The following is a 23418-nucleotide window of genomic DNA, read 5'->3' on the forward strand; positions in this document are numbered from 1 at the left end:
CTCACAGAGATCCACCTGCCTCTGCTTCCCAAGTGCTAGGACTAAAGGCATTTGCCACCAATGTCCGGCTTATTAATTTTAACACAATGATCTGATACACCTTGGAAATCCTGTATAGTCTTCTTAAACCATAATCCAACAGACTCAAGGCAGAAGCTAAAGTTCATCCGGCAGTATATCTGTCAATCCAACCCAACCTACTGCCCCATGCCAGTCAGTGTGCTGAGCAGCCAGGACGTAGTGACAAGATAAATATTGTCTTTGGCTTCCTATTGGCTAGAGAGACTGAAAGTGGCAGGTGGGTAATTACACCATGATTCACCAAGATCTACTCTTGGAGACATATAGTATTACAGAAGTCCATGCCAGGAGACAAGCCAAAAACACGTCAGAAATACGTTTGGTTATCAGCAAAGCACAGACTCAAAAGTGGAACTGGAGATTGCTCAAGTGAAGAAGTAAGATGGGGTATTTTCCTGGCCAAATAAAAAAGAGAGATCTATGTCAGAACATGTAAGCTCTCCATCTTATCTCTACCCTTCTGAATGTTAGCCCATAGGCTAACTCAAATATCCACTATGTTGATAGAGGTTACTCAGGAGCCCAACACAGCCAATAAGCAATGAAGGCAACTAAGGAGTGGCCAGTGAGCCTGGAAGCAAGCCTACATTTACGAAAGTTTGATTTTTCTGCAGCTGCAGAAAAAAAAAAAAAAAAAAAAACTACTCTGACTCTTACATTTTTTTGGACTTCCTTAGAAGCATCTCAAATGGATGACACCAAGCTGTTTTTCTTAAACAATGTCCCAAGCCTGAACTGGCATGGATGTTTTCTGAGATTAAAATAGAAACATGTTTTAATAACAGAAAACAACTAGGAAATCAAAAAGACGTTTAAGGTGGAACCATTATTTTTCCTTTTCTTGCAGAAAATTTCTATTTTTATACACACTGATAAGTCAGGATAGTGCAGCCATTCTGCCACAGAACTTTTCTTTAACAACTTGAAGTAGCAATAACCTCAAAAAGATGAGTAGGGAGTGTGACATTTGTAATGTAGCAAATGCTCTCAACATTTGTAAGCACCTACTATGTGGCGGGCAGTGTTGTCGGTACTAAACAAAGATAGCTATTCTTCTAGGGTTTACACGATAGCAGAAAGAAGACATATAGACATGTTATACAGTAGGACAGAAGAACAGTAGGATGAGGAGAAGGCAAAGTATTATGGGAAGCAACGCCAGAGGGGTAGATAAGAGTTTTAAACAGTACATATTTGGTTTCTCGGGCGATGTTTGAACAGACTAAAGGGAGGCAATGAGCTGTACAGACAACGTCCTTAGTGGGTAGGCATGCCTGGAGGGTGCCAGAAGACCAATTGACCCATGGACTGAGAAGAGAAGGACAGGACAGCCACTGCGGTATGGTTTGGGGAGAGGGATGATTTAAGTTTAAACGTGTGTTTTAGGGTGTATTTGCACATGAGCAGTCCTTTGGTTTAATACTTTTTACTCTGCAACAATAGAGAAATTAACTACTTCAAACGGTTCTGCAGAGGTCCTCTCAAGACCAGCCACCACAAAGCTGCCTAGGTGGTAACAACCCTTGGGGCAAGGGGGGCGCACTTGCCCTGCCGTCCGCGTGCGCAGAGTGGAGCTGCGGGGGGGGGGGGGGGGGGAACAGGAACAGTCTCTTCTTCAAACCCGGCCCTGAGATTCAAACACCTTTTTCAGTTCCAAAGGCACATGGCTTTGCGTCTGCACGAGACGAATCTGTCCTCCTCCATCAGTCCAAGAGCCCCTCCCGTGTTGGTGCGGAAAGCCCGGGTTCTCCTCTGCATCCCACCTGTCTGGGTGACGCCCGCAGAGCTCACACCGCTCCCCACCCACCCCACCCCCGCGCCACTCCCACTCCCGCAGCTTTCCTCGGGCTCACCCCTTCCGGCAGGTCACCCAGCTCGCCCTCTTCCCAGGCTGTGCTCGCAACTTTTCTCGCAGCCCCCGGGGCGAGCGCCACTCGTGGTAGACGGGGCTGGCGCGCGGCGTCCCCGCCCCCGAGCTGCCCCAGCGGCGGGGGCCCGGGGAGGGGCGAGCCCCGGCGCGCGCCCAGGGCACGAGGGCGGCGGGGCGGGCGGGCTGAGCGGCGCGTCCCTGCCGCCTCGCCCCTCCCCGCGGGCGGCGCGGCTCCCGCCGCAGCACCTCCCCTCGCCGCGAGGGAGCCGGAGGGGCTCAGCCAGCCCGCCGCAGACCTGCCCGGCTGCGCGCCGCGCCCTGTGCGTCCCGGCAGCAGCAGCAGCAGCAGCAGCGGGTGTCGCGCCGAAAGCAACCGGGGGAGCCCGGGACGCACAGCTCCCCGCAACCCCGAGCGCCCCGCGCCCTGGCCCGCCGGCATGGCCGTGCTCCTGGCAGCGGTGCTCGCGACCTCGCTCTACCTGCAGGCGGCCGCCAACTTCGATGGGAGGTGAGGCGGGGTCTCCGGCGCCCTCTCCTTTCCAGCAAGAACCCCCGACCGCGCAGCCTCGCTCGGGGCTGGGGAGCCGCCGCGGGCTCGTGCCCCGTGTGCGGTGAGCGCGAGTCGGCGCAGGGACACAGGTGACGAACGGGGCGTCCCAGCAGCCCGCGGCCAGTGCCCAGGGTGGACTGTGTCCCGAGGGGAAACTTGCAGGTGACCCGGCGGCGGCTCCACCAAGGGTGGCGACGAGGGCTCTACTCGGGAACCCGGGGCAGCCGCGAGCTCCCCTCTTGGTTTCTGGAGGGGGCGGGAGCTGAGCATGAGGACTGAGAGGGGACGGGGTGTGTGTGTGTGTGTGTGTGTGTGTGTGTATGTGTGTGTGTGTGTGTGTGTGTGTGTGTGTGTGTGTGTGTGTCTGTGTGTGTAGGACTGAGAGGGGACGGTCTCTCTCTCTCTCTCTCTCTCTCTCTCTCTCTCTCTCTCTCTCTCTGTGTGTGTGTGTGTGTGTGTGTGTGTGTGGTGTGTGTGTGTGTGTCCACGCGGCACGGCTCAGACCTGGCGGGCCTGACGGATGGGATGCGTGCTCTGACAGGTCCCAACAGCTTGGAGCTGGGTCTCTGCTGTCACTCAGCGTGTCCTCCTGAGGCTGAGCGGCTGCGCTCTCCTCCAAGATCTCCAGCTCTGCGCGAGGGTCGCTCCCCTCAGTCCCCACTGGCCCTCAGCTGGACAGGTTTCCCGTTGGCTTACACCGCCCACCCCTGCCCCCACCTTCAGAGCCTGTCCCTCGGCTGCCTTGAAGATGCCGCACCTGTTTTACCTGCAATCTTGGAACGAATCAATTCCAGGATTGATTGGCTTTCTTGTCCCTGGAGGGGACCGGAGGGGAAGCGGTGGAGTGCGGAAGGGAGAAGGCAGCAGCTCTCCTTGTTCACCACCTGGTCGGAGGAAATAGAAAGTTAGGGGTTATTTTGTACTTTGGGCCTGAGGGTAAAGAGAAGATGAATTGAAAAGATAAAGCAGTCAGAGGCTAAGGCTTTTCTTTTCAAAATCAATTCTTTGCCTACATTTGAAATTGTAGTGCATTACTTTGGGGCATACACATTTACAAGAAACACTGTTTAGATGTACAAGGAATCTGGTAGGTGTGAATCTAAACAGGGTGCGAAGAGCTATCTGATGCATACGATCTGCATCCTAAGATTTCAGTCTCTGCGCATGCTTTACATCAGAGAGGGAAATACTATGATCTGCTGATGCAGACAGCTTGCAAAACACAAGGACACTTGATACATTCCCCACAGTTTAAATTCCTTGGTTTTAGACCTCTCTCATAGCTTGGCAGTGACGGGAGGGGGCAATTGTATCCAAAAGAGCTTTGTTGCATTTGATTTTTGAGTAACCTCTTCTTGCCCATTTCCTCATCTGCCTTTATACTAAGCAGAAATTCTTTCTGCTTTGACAGGTCTTCTGTTACTCAACGCTTTTCGGTGTACGGTGCATCAGTGTATGGTGCATTAGCCAAAACTGCCTCCCCCAGCCCCAACAGCTGTGAGTCTGGGGCATCTGTTTTATTTCAAATCTTTCAGAAACCACCCTGGAATGGTGGCCCGAGCTTCAGTTTCAGGTGGCTCCTACTCCTGCGTGGTGTGTGTGTGTGTGTGTGTGTGTTTAACTTTACAATTAGAAAGTAGGTCACTGAAGAACTTCTACTGAGAAGGTGTCTTGTCCTCAAATCCCTACAGACAATAAGGAGTTTGTGGTGTGGCTTCAATATATCTAAATAAAACAAAGAGAAAACTATTTTAAATCTCAAGTGTCTTTATTTATTTTACCTTTTTGTTTGTTTGTTTGGTAGGTGGCCCAGGCAAATAGTTTCTTCGATTGGCCTGTGTCGGTATGGTGGCAGGGTTGACTGCTGCTGGGGATGGGCTCGACAGTCCTGGGGACAGTGTCAACGTGAGTACAGGTCTGGAGGCCCCAGTTCCTGGGGAGTGTACCTTTCCACCATGGTTCGAGACTTTACTCTGCACTCTGGAGGGTTTGCCATTGCTGAGCCATTCTTGGCTATGCAGATCTGACCCAAATCCTTATTTTGCCCCTTTCCAAAAGCACCAGGGTTGTGGTGCCAGCTTTACTGCTCACAGGGCCACCTGCCTTGCTGTCCTTTGTTGTTGTTGTTATTTTATGCCTATGGGTGTTTTGCTTGCATGCATGTCTTTGTACTTTGTGGGTGCTGGGGATTGAACCCAGGTCCTCTAGAAGAGCAGCCAGTGCTCTTAACCACTGAGCCATCTCTCCAGCCCAGTGCTAGCCATTTAGCTTTTGTTCTTAGCTTCTTCCATTATAGGGCTCTTATCAGGCTTATTTCTTCCTTTGCTCCCAGCTCTGAGATGAAGGTGAGATAATGTGTCTAGACGATATTTACACTAAATAAACTTGGAACTTAAGAGTGCCTGTAAAATCTTCACCAGGGCTATAGTGTAAGGTGGCACATTTGCCATTTTTCTTTTTAGGAAGAGAAGTTATAGTGACATCTACATGGGCCAACCAATAGAGTCATGGGACACATCATTTGTAAATCCCATAACTGACCAGTCACATAGTAAGTGCCATATCAGAACACTGATTCCTATTTTACTCATGACCAAAATAGACCCTTGAATGATAAACATTCTGGTCCTAAATGAAAATTTGAGTAATTTAGCACGTCTCAGATTTTACTTAGACCCGTATCTCAAACATTTATCCTGGTCTTCCTGTTTACTCCTCCCCCCTCCACAAAGGGACACATCCCACCCCAAGTGACCAAGTAGTTTTCTGAGGCATCTTTTGAGCACAGTATCTGGTAAGATGATGGGAACTGAGCTGGGCTCCACCTTGGGACATCTTGTCGGGCATGGAGTGTCAGGGAAGGATGATGGAGAAGGTTAGAGGGCAGTAGCCTAGATATGGATTGGCGGTGTAAGGAGTCAGGAAGACAATGACTTCCATCAGCTACTGTCAAGAATACTCGGATGTTTAACTTTGTTGAGGAAGGAGAGTGATTGTCACAGTTGGTCAGTGCACATTCAGGCTGTTGTCTCTCGTTGGGGACAAGCAAGGGAAGAGGCTTCCTGTGACTCATAAGCAGTGGCCCTTGCTCCTTTGGGGCATCGCCTCTTGCTAAAGAGAGATGGAGTTGCTGGTTTTAGTACATGAAAGGACCAGACACCACAGTCCTGCTTTCACTGCTCAGTGAAGTTCTTTCAGAGGAAATTGGTCCAGAACAGCACTGGTCCCTGGTAGGATGTGGGATGGTAGGGTGCCAAATACATGACAGTGTTAGAAATCCTGGCAGCCAGAGGCTGTCGGGGACGAAGGTGGATGAGAGGGCTGGGTCGTCTCTCTTGGCCCACTAGTAAAACAAATCCATCCCAGATGAGAGCAGGGTCAGCCTCTTTGTAGGAAGGAGCTCACTTGCCTTCCTCTCTGCTGGAATTTTCCGGAAACTGGCAAATTGAACAGTGAAGGGCCCGGAGGTCCGTGCAGTCAGTCGCCCAGCCCCACCCGGGTTAAGGAGCCCTGCCCTGGCAGGATGCCCTGTGCAGCAGAGGGGCACACCTTCACACCTGCCCTAGAGGCAGGGATTAGGAGAATGTAGGTTCGATGCCAGGTGTGTTGAAAGAATTCTAGGGTGAAGACTCCTGAGTTCTCTCAAGACATCCTGCTGTGGAATTCCCCAAGCAACACTAGAAGCTGTTCTACTTTTCTGTAGCAAGTAATTAAAATTTCTTAAGTATGCACTAGCTTGGCAAATCTAAATCTGAACAAGTACGGAGGCCTTTTAAAGTCACAGTGGTGTTATGAAATGTAACCACCCAAGAGCATCCCAAAACCTTTTCTTTCTCCTGTGCATTTCCTAACAGAGGGGAGAGACACTGCCATTTTCAAACCTTCCTTTTGTTTCTACAAGAATGTGAAGTGGGGACATTCAGCATTTCTCTTCCCCCCCCCCTTGGCTATTCCAGAGAATGTGAGGAAAGTGAAATGTAGAAAGCGGAGGTTAAAACGGTCACATCACAGGTGTGTAAGACTGTCTTTCGCACACCATGGTTCATCTGAGATGCGGTTAAGTTCAGGAGCCAGCACAACCAAGGGCAACATGGACTTTGGTTCTAGACAGCCTGGTTTCAAATTCCAGTTTGACCTTCTTGGCTGTGTGACCTTGGTTAATAATTCATCATTCCTGTGCTTCCTCCATTTTCTTCATCTCTGTAATCAGTCTGAAATACTACACACCTTATCAACACACAACCCTGAAATGAGCTAGCATCATCTGTAAAGCACTGAAATTCTTCCTGCAAACTCTGCACTTGTACCTGGTCATGTTCAGCGTCCGGGATGGCTGCAGCCCTGGACAGGGCAAGGGGAGTAAATACATGCTACCAAATCTGGGAACGTATGCACTGAGTTTCACTACTGGCCAGATTAAAAATGGTCCCAAGGCTCCCTGTTTCGATGAAATGAAGTTCCTTTACCCTGGAAGGGGCCTTAGATGCTGAAGATGGCAAGACTGTGAAGACGAACTAAGAGGGAGAAGTATTCTGTCTGTTTGCCTTTTGCAGAATCGTAGATGGTCCAAATGCCTGCTGTCGGCTCAGGGTCTGCCTGCCTTTGTTTTGATCTAAGGTAGAGGAATGGAGGGCAAGAGGTCAGCTCAAAGGAGCAGAACAGCACCAAAAGGTGGGATGAAGGAAGTACCCAAACACTCCTGACTGTTGTGAATGCCTTTACGGAACTGGACGTTTTGCATTCGATTCAAGGAAAACGCCTTGATTTGAATCTGGTAGTCCATTGCCTATGTGATTTTTAACCTGGTTCTAAAAAACACAATGTGAATGATATTTTTGGCTCTCTGGCCGTTAATAATCTGAGTTTTTTGTTTTTTGTTTTTGTTTTTTTGTTTTTCCATGTCACTTCCATATCAAAGGTGCCACGATTCTTCTCTGATTGACTCACTCTGGGATTTTCCTTCAAAACAGCACAGCAAGGCAAATGCTAGCTGTGACCACCTGTTACACAGGGCCCTTCTGTTTATCTCTAAGAATATGTGTTCTTGGGGAAAGCCGTGCCCATGTTATATTGTCTATTAGACTTTATGGCCTTTGTGCAGCGACCCTTCAGTGAGTGTCTCCTCCATTGGGTTGAACATTCGTGACATATTTTGACCCAACAGTCACCTGAGTCAGATATCTACACAAAACCTTCTCCATCTCATCCCTACTTGCTCTCCTTTTCCTGGACTCATTTAGAGACTGCAGAGTCATGGAATTGTCTGATCTCCCCTTTGATTTGCCACCATTAGTTACAAAGCCACATTTAACTCAGGGACTTTCATCTTTTTTCTCCAGGGCGACTGAAGGACAGAGTAGAGAAACAGCCCGTTGGGCATGGGGTCTGTCCTCATATTTCCTGCCTGTGTACCCAGAGGCCAATCCCAGCATTCCTACTATGTTGGGACGGCATGGCAGTTTCCAGAAATAGGCAGGCTGTGTTTTCATAGTTCTTTTTTGGGTCAGACACTTGGTGTCTTTTTATTCTGTGACTCTTTGTTTTATGTTCTTGGCTCATAAATAGATGTCTTGCACATTGAAAATTCCACATTTGATTTTCTAATTGTCTTGGGCTTTGAATTTATTGAATATTAATGGGGTCCTTTATTTTCAGACGGAATTCTCTTATGTTCACTTATTGGTGGCTACATATTTGGAGCACATAGTACCTTAGTCTCTCAAATATTGTCACACTATATTTGTTTCTTGCTTGTAACTTTCTGTTTTTTGAGCTTGTCCCTCATCTCCGTAGCATATTTCATATTAATTATATACATTTTCTCTCTCCCCCTGCAAGCTGAGATTTCTTGGGTTTCTGTGTTTCATTTCACAAACAAAACAAACAAAAAAGAAAGACTCTGGGCTTGGGACGAGAGCCCCCTGCTTTTGCATCTGCTTAGCCACCTGGCTTCCTGCAAAGTCAGTCTGAGAACTTAGTGTCTGCCACTAAGCTCTGTGATTTCTCCCTTCATCACAGAGATCACACTGGACATATTGCTTCAGACAACAGTATTTTTGTTGAAAGCACTTTCTGGAGATAAAAAAGGGCATTTCAAAGTACAGCTCAATCTAGGCTTCAGCTTAGAGTTCTTTGGCCATCAGGGAACTGAAGGAAATGATATGAATTGAGATGGTATCCTTTATCCTTAAGAGCAGGGCAAATGCAGATATGTGTTAAGTTTCCACGGGAGAGTTGGGCAAGTGAATACATACACCCACAGACGGACTGCTCTGTTAGCTCTGAGCTCATTCCTCCTGTCGTGTCTCTTAAGTTAGCTAAGGCTGGACAGAGCCCGCCTGAAGATTTCAGCCTTAACTCTAAACTTAAGGTTAATAAAGAAGGGACTGTGAAATAGCAATTCCTTCTGCAACCGTTTTGTGGTTATCTGATTATTGGAGCTAGACAGAGTATGCTGGTGGCTGTGGATATTGGGAGCACAGTACTGAATTGTTTCTGCATTTCAAGTGGAGGCTGTCTGACCAAGGCACAGAGCGTCATTACAGTAAATGAGATACTTACATTTTACGGTTGCTTTCTTGTGTCTTTGCTCAGAAATGGAGTCTTGTGAAAAGATGATTTGTTAATTTTTTGGTCCTTGCACGGGTCATTGATTTGTTACCCACATCCACGCTACTTTCTAAGCTCTGTTTTTTGGTAATTTAGGTTTTGAATGCCCTCTTTAAAATAATTGCGAGTAAATGAGAAATTCTTTTTGGTGTGAATCTGCAAACTTACAGTAAGTTCTGAATGGGGGAAAAGAAAGAGTGGAAAAGGCAAAGCTGCCTCTGCGCTGTAATAAAGGTTAGGTCAGCAGACTCTGCTTTCCTCCCCTCCCCCTCTTCGCAGTTAGCGTCCAAACTCTGCATCAAATACCACCCCTTAATTGCTGTGGGATCCATGTGGAGTGGACCTCAAAGGAGGTAGTCTGGGAAAGTCACACGTATTGTCCCCCGGCAGAGGTTACTCCTAGCAAACATCTTTCCATCGGTAGTCAAAAAGCAAAACAACTTTTGTTGATCATGGATTATGTCTTATGCTGAAAGCTTATTTTTAACTGTACAGTTGTGTATGTCCCAGGAATAACTGGGAATCTGGGTAGGGGTGCTGTCTGGAGCCACATTAGAGACTGCTGGCAAGCAGCAATGGTCAGCTTAAAGGATCCGAGCAAACCCATTGTCCTGAGTGTTTTTAGCTTCCTCTCCTAATTATGGGATTAGAACAGAGACTCTCTTCTGTTTGTTTTTGAAGTGGGAATAAAAGCAAGGGATGGATAATTTTAGAATTACTTTTGTCACAAAACCTGAATCCCCAAATCCTTAGGAAGTGAAGTTGGGCTTCATGTTGTTTTCTAACAAAGGTTATTCAACGACCACTTCCCTGGAAAGGCTGTTTAAGAACACCATGTTCCTTGAGTGACTCTGAGTGGTCTAGGAATGCAGATTCCAAGCACAAAGTAGTGTTGAAGAATCTTGACCTTCTCAAACAGGTAGCTTTTGAGTGTGTGTAGTCTTCAAAGTGAAGTTGTAAAGAAATGGCTTTGCTCTTACCCTCCTTTCCACGATTAGAACTGCTCTTTGCAATAATTCTATTAAGAGCCACTGGTTTCCCAAGTTCCTTCCTACAGTTAATGTGGGCAGCTCTTAACCTTTACGGATTAGAGGTTTTAGTACTTCTCAGGTTGAAGGGCTGGGCTAGTGCAAAGGGAAGCAAGCACCCTAGACTCTCGAGAGTTAGAGGTGGCCTGTCCCCTCACACCGCTACACAGGAACACACAAGCTCAAAAAAACGTGATCAGCTGCACACGGCAGGTGTGCCTCCCTACCAAACACCCTAACCCTGTGTCCTGCACAGCCTTCCTACTTGGTACTCTGTCTGCTGCGTTCACGCTCTGTGCAGTTTAAGTCAGACCTGCTGCTTTTGAGACGATGGTCGGTGACCCACTCCACATGGATCCCACAGCAATTAAGGGGTGGTATTTGATGCAGAGTTTGGACGCTAACTGCGAAGAGGGGCAGGGGAGGAAAGCAGAGTCTGCTGACCTAACCTTTATTACAGCGCAGAGGCAGCTTTGCCTTTTCCACTCTTTCTTTTCCCCCATTCAGAACTTACTGTAAGTTTGCAGATTCACACCAATACAGAAATCGATGCAAGAAAAATATGGAGCCCTTTTCACAATTTGTGTGTCATCCGTGTGTGGGGGCCATGGTGATCTCTGTAGCTTTACAGTCTTAGTTTGTGCTGCCAGAGAGAGCGTGCCTTTTCCTTTCCTTTCCTTTCCTTTGCAGGTTTTTACGTTTTCCCCAACGTTTTCCTTTTAGAATCTCAGTTCATTTAAAAAGGAAACTGAATTCATTTCCTGAGATAACCACTCCTCGGAGAAATAAGTGTCACTGGCGGTCCTCTATACCTTGCAGAGCTATTTCTCATTCTCTGCGCACCTTCTCTGTCTCCCTTGCCATCTACCTGCTCTATACAAATAGAGGAAAGTAGATAAACTGCTGTCTGTGCCTTCATCGCAGAACATCTTACAGCTATTTCCTTATCATCTGTGTAGGAAAAGTCCCCTTTTTATGGATTCATTGTGTAGCTGTCCTGTAATTCATTAACCTGTCCTTCAGTTCTGGATCTGTATGCTGCTTCTAAAATAACCTTGAATATAATGCTGATAAATGCTGAGGCACAGCATTCTAATATGTAGGAAAGATAAATGTTTGTGTATGTCCGGGAAGCATACATCTTCTTAACTTTGGTCAATTGGGGAGTGGCTTCCCACTTGGTGATGCTGAATCCAGAGACTGGTCTGTTGTTCCTAGCTTGATTTTAGGATGCTGTCCTCCCATCTCTTCCAAGGAAGTCTCTGGTTAGTCAGATCCCAGTCTCTTGTTTCCCCTGGACTAGTGCCGTTGGCTGACATTGACAGGATGGGCTGAGATTGGTCCATTTGCCGGAATCTCCCCCTGACTTGCAGCCATCAGGTGTGTCTACTCTTCATGAGTGTGGAATCTTTTTTTAGTCGTTAGAAAGAGCCACACACTCTGTAAGGAATTGCTGCCATTATCTTTCAACCTCAGCACTGATTCAGTGTGTCTGTGCACATAGTGTGTGCTGCGTTACTGGATCCATGATCTATGAAAGAGGAGTAGAAGGCAAGAGGGGAATGCTTTCTGGGGACACATTATAAGAAAAAAGACCAAAAGCTCTTATGAAAATGTTTTTCGCCCTTTGGGGATATATATGGTTTTACATTTTCTATTGTCTATTTTGGTTAAGTTGTTTACATAACTCATCTTTTGTTAAAAAAAAAAGTAAGAAGTGAATATTTAAGTAAAAAAAAAAAAAGAAAGAAATAGAAGGGAGTAGAGGGGGAAAAGGATGGAGAGAAAGCCCATTGGAGCTGCAATAGTGGTAAGTATTGTTACCTTTTTTTGACACTAAGTTCTAGTCCCAAGTGGACAATCCCAATTGTTCCTTACTAATCTCTGCAGAAATGTCTAAATATTTTTAAGATTGTCACTTCTCATGTAACATCAGCAAAAATTAAAACTCTCCTACACCTTAACAAAAGTGTTTAAAAGAGCAGTCCTTACAGGTTCACGTAAACCTGACTCAGCCTTATAAATGGCTTTGCTGTTTGCTAGCATACAGATGTACAATAATAATCTCCCACTCATATGCACTAAGGTGGTTTTCAGTATTGTGTTCTTACAAGTTACACCAAGTGCAATACTAGCTGGACATGTGTCCTCTTCGCTGCTCTCTTTGTACAGCTAAATATGGGAGAACCCACAGTGACATCCCGTTCCTGCACACACAGAGTTTTAATTTTACTGTAAACTTTCCTTATACAAATAGAATTAAAAGGAGAATAAGTCATGACTGATTTTATAAAGTGACATTTTCTGCTTAGTCAGTTTCTACTTTTGGTCCCTTTGAAGGCGCCTTAAAAGATATGTAGACTTGATCTCCTTAATCCTATGTGTTTATGCTCCATCTCATTTGGATATTGTGCTTTTCCAAAATCTTCTTCGTCTTTTTTTTTTTTAAAGTATGAAATGAATGTTTAAGTGAGAGGCAGAGGGCAGGAGATGAGCATTGCGGGTAGAGTACATGGAGGCAGTCAGTGGGCTCCACTATCAGTAGGCCTGCAAAGAAACCAGTGGGAAATCCTTACATTAATTTATTCCCATTAGACATCACCGTATTAACTCACCACCATCTCACCATGCACCCATCACACCCATGGGAAATATGGTTTGGAGACAGAGACAAACACAGATACCATATCCAGGCACCATGTACCCTTCTTACACTATAGTGTGGTTAATGGTCAGTGAACCCAGCAACAATGCTGGTTTCTTGGCTATGTTCATCTCTTGAAAGCATTTATATACTTTACAGAGGAGTCCACATGATCCCTGCTTGATTTCCTGATCTAGCTGCGCCTCACAGGAGGCTGCTCTTCGTAAGCCACGGGGGCCTGAATAGACTAGAAACAGAGCATGAAGAAAGTACTGTACGCATGATGGGCTGGAACCCAAACTTAAGTCTTTGCTTTTCACTACAGTGTGAGGAAGGGCCGATTCACGCAGACTCCTCGCCAAGTTCCTTTGGCAATGGGACCTGAAGTCGGGGGGCATGTTCCCCTATAGAGTTTCTCGGGGTCTCCCTTCCTCTCTAGTTTCATTTCTTCCTTCTTCACCCTCCCTCCTGTCTGAAATCAAACCATCACAGAAGTCCAAATAATCACAAGAGGGTGGTATATGCTCTGAAAGATCACAGGAGAAGTAGAGATGCCCATTCCTCAGACACTGACATGAAGTAGCAATCCAGTGTGCTTGGATTCTCACTTTGAACGGCCCCAGAGAACTGAGGAGTTAGCATTTTCTCCTTAACGAGAACAAATGAAAGATCTGTCTTCAAAAAGTAGTAGATAGTCAGAACAGTTTAGCTTAGGGAAAAAGTCAGTGGCATTGGTCTAAAGTGCTTCCCTAAGAACGTGTTGGGACAAGAAGCAAACCAATTGTACTCACTAAAAAATTGCATGTTATAAGGTATAGCATTTGGTTAAGTGATACCAAATATAATTTTCTACTTTAATGTATACTAGCATCATTATAGAGTTTTGATTCTCGTACTTATTATTATTAATACACAACTAAGGAGACAGTTATAGCCATAATAAAGTTCCCATTAAAGCCAACATAGGGAGTATAGTATAACCCAGATGAGTTATTATGGTGTGTGGTAAATACTCATGAACATCATCTGCTCATTCAATATAATTTCATAGTTTTTATAATTCATCCTGATAAAACTACTAAATCAATGTAGTTTGATGGAGGAAGATAGAAATATCAGATTTATTTTTTACTTTGGAATATTGTAGATGATTTTAGAAAACAAATAGATGTTTCTGTTTTGTCAGAAGCCCTCACTTTCCAATGAAGCTTGCTATACTAAAAGTCTGGGCCAGTATTGGTAGGTACTACACTTTGGGAAATGAAGATTTGTGATTAAGGATTTAATATAGATGATTTTGTTGGTAAAATTTAAAGCTGAATACTTCATTTGTTCAGTATCTCTCTAACCACTCTATGGAGTAATGGCATAAATTCTCCAGAACTGACTGTTTTCCTGTTAACACATGACCAGACCCTGTGGTTGGTCAGGGTTGCCTTCCACAGAGATCATCTGTGGAATGTTAGCAGCTGTTTTATCACAGTATAAAACTGTGCTAGTACACACAAACGGGAGAAGAAAACCACTCCGCAGTTCCTAGACTAATATACACTTTGTGAAATCAGGGTTATTCTTCGAGTCATGGTGGTGCATGTCTTTGACCCTAGTCCTCCAGAGGCAGAGGCAGAGGCAGAGGCAGAGGCAGAGGCAGAGGCAGAGGCAGAGGCAGAGGCAGGCACATTTCCATGAGTTCAAGGCCCCCTGGTCTACAGAGTGAGCTCCAGGATAGGCAGAAATATACAGTGAGATACCGTTAAAACAAAACCAAAACAAAATCAACCACAACCAACAAACTTTAGTCTAATTTTCATAAATGATGAATTCAGTTCCAATGAGTTCCCTAAGTGGTAAAAGGTACACATTATGAGGTTGACCGTAACCACTCTGTACACAGATTTTTCTCTTTCTTTACGTTTTATTTCATGGAAAAATTTTTTCATACAATACATTTTCGTTGATCATGGTTTTCCTCTCCTAATTTCTCTCAGATTCATCCTACCTCTCTATCCACCCAACATTATATTCTTTTATAGATTTTCTTTTTTAAAATTGTGTGTGTGTGTGTGTGTGTGTGTGTGTGTGTGTCCGCGCGCGCGCGCTTTGCCTGCATACATGTCTAGGCAATGTGTCTATCCCTGGTGATGATGGAGGATAGAAGAGGGCACAGATCCCCTGGAACTAGAGATACAAAAGGTTGCTAGCTGTCATGTGGGTGCTGAGAATTAAACCTGGGTCCTCTAGAAGAGCCACCACTGCTCTTAATCGCTGAGCTGTCTCTCTAGCCTCCTTTTTTTAATCTTGAAAATTATGTGTGCCTGTGTGCATGTGTGTGTGTCCATTACATGAGTGCAGGCTTCTGCAATAGCTAGGAGAAGGTATTGTATCCCCTGGAGCTACAATTCCAGGTGGTTGTGAGCAACTCAGTGTGGATGTTGGGAACCAGCTAGGTCCTCTGCAGGAGTAGTATGTGTTCTTAATCACCAAGCCATTCCTCCAGCCCCTAGACTTTTCTAATGTAAGCTTCCCATAACCCAATAGTCTTTAGTATCTCCTATTTTGATATATGCTTATGTTAGTTAATATTTTTTACTGGATATTACATTTTCTATGTCATATGGTATTTTGAGAGTTTTTTTTTCAGATTGTGTTTAAAATTTGTTAATGAGTTAAACTACTCACTATATCTTGGTATATATCTATATATGGCTAGGAATTTAAGATTTGGATATATAGTTTTGTTTTTTTATTTAAAGTTGAGTTTTGAAGCCAGGCGTGGTGGTGGATGCCTTTAATCTCAGAACTTGGGAAGCAGAGGTAGGCAGAGGCAGAGATATTTATGAGTTACAAAGCAAGCTCCAGAACAGATAGAACTATTACACAGAGAAACCCTGTCTCAAAAACCCTAAATAATAATAAATAAATAATACATATAATTGGGTTTTAAATGGTTTTTTTAAAGCAAAGAATATATACAATTACTAAGAAAAAATGTATAGGTTTGCTAAATGTACTGTTTTCTGAGCTAATGAGTTCTCTATCTTTAGTAGTCATGAATGAGCATCAAAGTTGGGATATGTAGAACTTTCTAGGCTTGCTACTCTTGATAGCTGATGGTTGGGATTTGGCAGGTGAAACATTGTTCCTTTCCCTCTCATACTCTACCATCACTTTTGTCCCAGTGAGGGCTTGGCACCTGGCCTGCTAGGCCCCATGTTTAAGGCGCTCTGCACCTCAGTCTAGCTTATGTGGTAATTGCGCCAGCCATAAGTTTCCTATCCAAAGTGGCCTGACCATTGGGTGTCTCAGGACCCTTTACCGTAATTTAAACTGCAAACAAGAAAGTGGACACCATAGGTATCTGTGGTTACTAACTTAGGCATTGTGTTCTTACTTCTGGCATTCTGACTTCTCCTCACTTCTTCTCCCCCTCCCCTTATAGTTCCCACCATGCAGTCCAGGCTGCCCTCAAACTCGTGGTTCTTCTGCCTCTGTCTCTTGAACACTGCTACTACAAGTGCATGCCACCAGGCATGACTGTTGCTATAGTTTTCTTGTCCCACCAGCTCCCACTGCCCTTCTCAGCCCCAGATAAACACACGGATGCTTTATTAATTATTAAACTGTTGGCCGATGGCTAGGGCTTCTTATTGGCTAGCTCTATCTTAATTATTAACCCATTACTACTAATTTATGTATTTCTACATGGCCTTCTCTTACCAGAAACCGCCTGGCACATCCTATCTTCCAGGTCTCCACATGGTGTCCTTCTCAAGGGCTCCCTCTGCCTACTTTTCCCAGAATTCTCCTCATCTCCTAGTCACACCTGTCTTTCTGCCTCTATTGGATATTGGCCAAACAGTGTTTTATTCATAACCAATAAGAGAAACATGCATACAGAAGGACATTCCCCATCATGTGGCTACAAAAATCATCTTCCCTTGCTAGAGACCAAGCTCATGGCTCACACACATGCTAGGTACATCCTGTACAGCAGAGGTGCATCTCCCCTCATTTCCTGTAACATTGTCTACAGTTCAGGGCTGTCTCCATATCCACCAATCTGTGTCAGCAGGTAGGAGAGGCAATCACTGAATAGTTCACTTTATTTGGTTTGTCACAATTTCATAAGCTTATTACTGTACTTACTAATTTTAAGGGTATCAAACAAAACACAGTGTGTTATCAATGAGAAGCCTTAGATGGACTGCAGCAGTCTTTGGGGACTCTAGAGTCCTGAACTATAGACTAGTGACTTTGCTGACAATGTTGAATGTACTTAACTCTCATGACCATTTACAATAGCTATGGAGAAAGAGATTGCCAGGAGAAAGTGGGGCAGATTCTCCTGCATTATATGTTATATCCATCCCAGGGCTCCTTGCACTACACTAAGACACAAAGCGCATACAGGGCGTTTGTTTTAGGCAACTTTTCAAATTGTGCTGTAGGCTCCTAGGAAAATGTCCTTATCCATCAATAGAGAATAGACACGAGAAACTTTCTTGAAGCCTTCTGTTTCATGGTTGTTTGTTTTATTTTGTTTTTTGGCTTTTCGAGACAAGGATTTTCTGTGTAGCTTTGGAGCCTGCCCTGGAACTCATTTTGTAGACCAGGTTGGCCTTGAATTCACAGAGATCCGCCTACCTCTGCCTCCTGATTGCTGGGATTAAAGGCATGCACCACTACCACCTGGCCATATTCCATGTTTAATATTCCTTTAACTTAAAAATAAGTTTTGTATAAGTTTTAAAATCTAAATTTTAGAATGTGGAACATTGGTTGAGATTTAAGCTAGATACCTTAAGAAGTATGCATACTTAGACCAATAAATTCACTAAATCTAGGTTGTCCAGAATAACTCATGTTAACTTTAAAAAGTGACCCAACCTGAAGATATTATTAAAAAAAAAAAAGATTGTATAGAACTGTTAGGCTGTGTAGAGAGCTAGATTGAAAATAATGATGTTCTCTATCCTGTAATGTCTCCTTTTTCCTTTGTTTAACATAATTTAAAATATTTTTCCTGATAAATTTTCAAAACTGGTTATGGAATGTATTAAAGAAATAGTATTCTCTTATATTTTATTTCTGATGCATAATCATAGTCATAAACACATCCTGTAAATTATCCATCTAGAATGTTCTTTATGCTTTGATTTATTTTCAGTGTTTTCTTAAATGATACATGATGCATCTCATTATTATACTTAAATAAACGGGTCACTATCAAGATATGGTGAATTATAAAACTAAAGGCAATAAAAACAAAGCGCAAATTATGAACATAAGCAATATGGGTTAAAATTCTAGCAAACAAAGGCTGGGGAGATAGATCAGTGGATCATGAGGACCTGAGTTTGAATCCCCAGCACCCATATAAAAGCCACGTGTAACTGCACATTCCTCTAATTCCAGCATTAGGAGGCAGAAGCATGCAGATCCCAAGAGGGAGCTTGCTGTCAGCCAGCCTAGTCCAAAGAAACAGCTTCTAGTGCAGAAATAGACCCTGTCTCCAGGCAAGAATAAGGCAGAGAGCAGTAGAGGAAGCTACCCAGTGTCGTCTTCCAGCCTCTGCACGTGCTCACACTGGTGTCCACACCCTACACTCACATGCATGCACACACACACACATACACACACACACACACACTCACACACACTCACACACACTCACACACACTCATGCATACATGCCTGCACACAAATCACATCACATACAAACAACAAAACAAAAAGTTTGGCAAGCAGATGTAATGTTTGCCTTTAATAATACTGTGGAATCATTCTGGATGAATAGTTAAAATTATTGCTTTGATTGAGTCAAGTCAGACATACAAATTCTTCTTCTGATACTTCAAAAAAAAAATACTCCAGTGAATTAGACAAATACACAAAAGGGTCATAGTTAAAGTGGATGTTTTCTGTTTTAAAGCTGGAAGGCATTCATCCTAAAGAGAAGTAATAAACCATCTCTTCTCTTACCCCTTGGATTCTAAGCTGGTCCAACACTGACCATTGTTTGAAGTGTTTTGAGTTCCTTCCCTTTACTTTCGTTTAATGGGGATATTTATGCAATCCAAGAGAAATGGCTGAGGTTTTACAGTTAATTCTTGTTGCTATTGACAACCAAAGCATCCATGCAAGAAGACAGTAGTACTGTGACAGGAAAGAAAACAAACCTTTCACATGTTCTTCTCAAAGCTGGAGAGAAAAGAGAGCAAACAGCAGATGAGAAAAAGGTAAGTGAATAGCCACCAATGTGAGCACTACCAGCCCTGGGTACCGATTGAGAAAAAGGATTTTAAAAAAAATTCAGATGCTTTGTCCAACATTCATTTAAATAAAAGGATACTGACTCTGGGATCCAACAGTTAATGTTTTGAAAACAAAACATTGAAAGATACAGTATCAAAAAAGCTCTGAAATATTTTATTAGAATTTGGACTATAGGTAGCCATCGTGATGGCTGTCAAGGTGGCTCAGTGGGTACAGATGCTTGCTGCCAGCCCTGAGAACCTGGGTGGGTTTCCCCAGGGCCAACATGGCTGAAGGAGAGAACCAACTCTGGTCTTCATATATACACTGTGTACACGTGTACCTACCTGTACACACCCATACATGCAAACACACACACATACACACATACACACACACAGCCAAAACTGTTTTTAAAATGTTTTAAAAAGAACTTGGACTATAGAACAATAGCATAACTTCAATTATTGCTTAAGATTTTTGTTACAAAGTGTTTTCTAATTTAAAAAATGATGACTAAAATACTACAATTTTAAACATGTCCTAGATTTTTTGTTTGTTTGTTTCAGAAAAGCACTGAAAGTTGAATGTGTGTAAGTCTCCGGGAATGTAACACGTTGGTCATACCCAAGCCCTGCCTCCTTACAGAGAAAAGATCTGGAATTTCTTTTTTTGGCCATTTGTTTTGCAGCTTTCTACGTCTTAAGGCAGAGACTAGCAAGAATAAGGTGCCAGCTCAAAGGTTAGATGAACACATTTCTTGACATAATTTTGGCTAATATATGTCTTGGTACTTTATAAAGCTACAAGACTTAACATTATTTGGTTTTGAGTAGCTTATTTGGGGGAAGCTATTCCAGAGGGTTTTTTTTTTTGTTTGTTTGTTTTTTCTGCTTTTAGTTTATTTTAAGCTAACTTTAACTGAGCCCTTAGATTAAACTCTTCCCTCTCAGTTTCTATTTCTCTCTTGTTTTACAAATCTAATAAATTGACATCTATTGTAACCTAAAGAACAGTTTAAATTTTTAATGTTTAAAGATGCAAATCTAGGGAAAAAAAAGTCCACCAAATGAAATTACTAACACCAGCCCATCACTAACCTGTGGGAATTGTGTTTCATGTTCATTAGTTCTCCATGGAATAATTCAGGTAAGATATATTTTTACTGTATCAAATAACAGGCTGGATATTGACAATACCCTCAACCTGATGCTTTGATGCAAAAGTATATCTTGGTTAAAACATTTGCATGGTGAGTAAGGCCATTTGGTAAGACTTTCATCATTTTAATGAGCAATTGGGGTAAGATAATATCAAATTACAACTTGCAGTCGGTTCTAAGGAGGTAACAAAGGTGGTTGCTGAAAGACGCCATCCCATGCCACTGGAGAGGTTTTACAGGTAGGATTTCAAGAACATTTGGTGGGTGAGAAACTATTTAGGGCAGGTTTCTGGCCCTAAGTAGAATAGTTGAATGTGCCTACAGAACAATCTCTCTCTCCCTCCCTCCTTCCCTCCCTCCGTCCCTTCTCTTTCTCCCACATTCCCATAAGGTATCTCTATCTATGTACCCCCAGGTCAGCTTCAAAAAACTCACTATATAGTTCAGGCTGACATCAAATTCTGAATCTTCTTGCCTGAACCTCCCAAGTTCTGAGATTACAGGTGTTGACTACCATATCCAAAATTCTAGAATAATTCTTCTTTAAAAAATTTTAATTATGATATAATTACATTATTCTCTTCTCCCTCCAATCTCTCTCATCTGCCTCTTCTCATATTGATGGCCCTTTTTCTTTAATTATTGTTACATATGTATATGCAAATAAGTATATAAATGCAACCTACGGAGTCCATATAGTGTTGCTTGTATGTATATGCTTTTTAAGGCTAACCACTTAGGGATTGGTTGTATTGGGTAACCATTTAGCGGACTTCTTCCTTGGGGAAGACTAATTCTCCCTCTCTCAGTAGTCCTCAATTGCCTGCAGCTTTTCAGCTGGGGGTGTGCCTGAGGTATTTCCTCCATCCATATTGTTGTGTCAACTCATATTTAAACAGTTTTTGATGAATGTGTTGGTCCACATGAAGATCACAAACAGAGCTTGGAGCTGTGTTTCCCTGCATTGTAGGATGAAGAGCATAGCATGTTTAAATTGCCATTCATTTCCCATGTCCGTCTTTTGCAGCTAAGAAGGAATTGGAAGTAGGAAGTGTTTTCTAGTTTGTTGCTAAAATAAAACCTTTTGTGCTGCCTTTGGTTGGTACCACTTCTTTCCCATATTGTGAATAATGTCCTTCCATAAGGTCCTCGGTGGAACAGTTTTGGGTAGCTCACAGCGCTTGAAATTAGGAAAATAACTGGAAGAAAATAGCATTGAACTAGGAATCATAGTTACTATTATTTACTAGGAGATAAAGTTAGGAGCTAGGAATGCATAAAGATGAGCAAAGAATGGACCTTGGTTGTCAAGGAGCTCAGATAGATAAGATGGTTGGTCTTTGTCCCTTCTATAATTCTAACGTAGGAAAAAGGTATGGATAGAGTGTAGAGAATGAACAGAAAAGATGGCTCAGTGGACAAATGCTACATGGCCAGATGACCTTAGTTCAACTCCCAGAACCTTTATAAAGGGAAACAGGGAAGAACTGACTCTTACACATGCCATGCCACTCATGTCCTCACATGTGTGCCTTCTCTCCCCGATAATGATAAATAAACAATTTAAGAAGAGTTGAGGAAGTTTAGGGGAAAGAATCTCTTCCTGATGTGTAGGAGCAATGATAAATTTATGGGCCCCATGGTGTTCAGGTAATTCATCCGTTCAACAGATAACGTATTAAGTAGAATGATGTGCTTGATCCTGAGTGCACCACTGCAGGTCCAGGCCTTCATCCTACTCAGCATCAGTGCTTAAGGTCCACATAGCACTGGATGAGAGAGATGAATTGTAATGTAATGTATTTTGATGATGGATACTGTGAGTGTGCCTCTGAGTGGATGCTGCCATCAACCAGGAATGATGAGCTGTGATGACACAGCTAAATTGTGATGGATAAGGAGAGTGAAGGGCACTCAGAAGACAGAAAACTATACGAAGATCTCAGAAGTCAAACTGAGCACATTCCAGGAAATGTATGAATCCTAGTTCAGCAGTGGGATGAGTGTTTGAAGGGTGTCTGATAAGAGAAGCAAGTGGAAATGTTCCTGGGAGCCTTTGATGTCATATGAAGTAGATTAGTCTTGACCACGAGGTAGTAAAGGACCACAGTGAAGATTTAAAACAAGGAAATTGCATACTATTTTAGATCCTATCAACCGGTGCTGATGAGTCAATCTTAACATACAGGTGGGTTCTTTCTGGTCAGGGTGTTTGAGCTTGTCTTTTGAAATTGTCAGTGTTTCACGGGAAACATGGATGCCATTTGCCTTGCTTCGGGGATCCTGTGGGCTAGAGTTTGTTAGGAAGCAACCCGGACAGAAGAAGTACATGTTCACTTCCTTCCGGGCAAAGGCCTGGCACATGCAGACATTTCAGGTTTGGGGCTAATTTTGGAACTTCCTCTTTGGCAATCTAAGGAATAACTATTTGAGGCTCAGAGCTGGAGTCCGCAGCCCACGTGGTGAAGTTAGTCTTGGTTTTGAGTAGTGGTGGGAACAAAAAGGGTAGTGAGATCCTGAGCAGTTCTAACCCGGCACAGACGGGAGTCACAGCATGAAAGCGGTGATGAGACAGGGTTTGGTGAGGACCTTTTCCGAGTACAACTTCATTTTGGTGAGAGGCAGCTGAGAGTCCTACCTCATAGGCATTTAAAGTAAGGATTCAATGAGAACATATTTACAGATCACTTAGCTCGGGGCTGGCCAATACTCATTCTCAACAAAGCAGCTGTGAAGAAGATGGAATCAAGCAGGACTCAAACGTTTCCGGTGTTATTTGGTGGCTAGAGGACACAGGAGAAGGCATGAATGTTGACGCCAGTCTGGGATGCGCTAATCGTGGAACACTGAGAAACTTTGAAGTGATGTGTCCAGTGTGGGGCTGGTGGGCACAGGCTGATTCTGTATCCCCTCCACCAGGGACCACTCCTGTCTTCCTCCCTGTTCTTGGACCCTTCCAGCCAACTTGGAAATACCTAATACCTAATAGAGGTTCAGCTTTAAGTAGAAAAATGGGTCATAGGCACCATCCTGTCACACTTGGCTGAAGTGTTTTCTAGAAGTTTTCAATTGGTGTAGAAATTCCTTTTGGTTTGCCCTTCGGCTCGCGTTTGAATGGATCAGCATTTCTTCATAGCAAGGGCTGAAGAAAGGTCAGATCATCCTCTATAAGCAGACTGTCTTTCTCTCTGGTTAGTTTTTTTTTTTCTATTTTATGTC

General features: G+C 43.7%; 1 protein-coding gene and 1 pseudogene across 4 annotated transcripts in view; one reads left to right on the forward strand and one right to left on the reverse strand.

Moving 5' to 3' along the window:
- The first annotated feature begins 2279 nt into the window (after positions 1-2279).
- Positions 2280-23418, forward strand: part of Npnt (nephronectin) — a 70733-nt gene continuing 49594 nt past the window's right edge. For 2 of the 4 annotated variants that reach the window (XM_051185470.1, XM_051185473.1), the window contains exons 1-2: positions 2281-2459; positions 4306-4406. In XM_051185470.1, coding sequence (XP_051041427.1) covers positions 2389-2459; positions 4306-4406 — 172 coding nt within the window. In that variant the 5' untranslated portion in view covers positions 2281-2388. Of the gene's footprint in view, positions 2460-4305; positions 4407-19728; positions 19780-23418 lie in introns of all 4 variants that reach the window. The other 2 variants (XM_051185469.1, XM_051185472.1) reach the window with 2 other exon arrangements.
- LOC127222994 (uncharacterized) lies at positions 10695-10795 on the reverse strand (annotated as a pseudogene).

This window comes from Phodopus roborovskii, unplaced genomic scaffold (genome assembly GCF_943737965.1).
Source record: "Phodopus roborovskii unplaced genomic scaffold, PHOROB, whole genome shotgun sequence".
Lineage (NCBI taxonomy): Eukaryota > Metazoa > Chordata > Mammalia > Rodentia > Cricetidae > Phodopus > Phodopus roborovskii.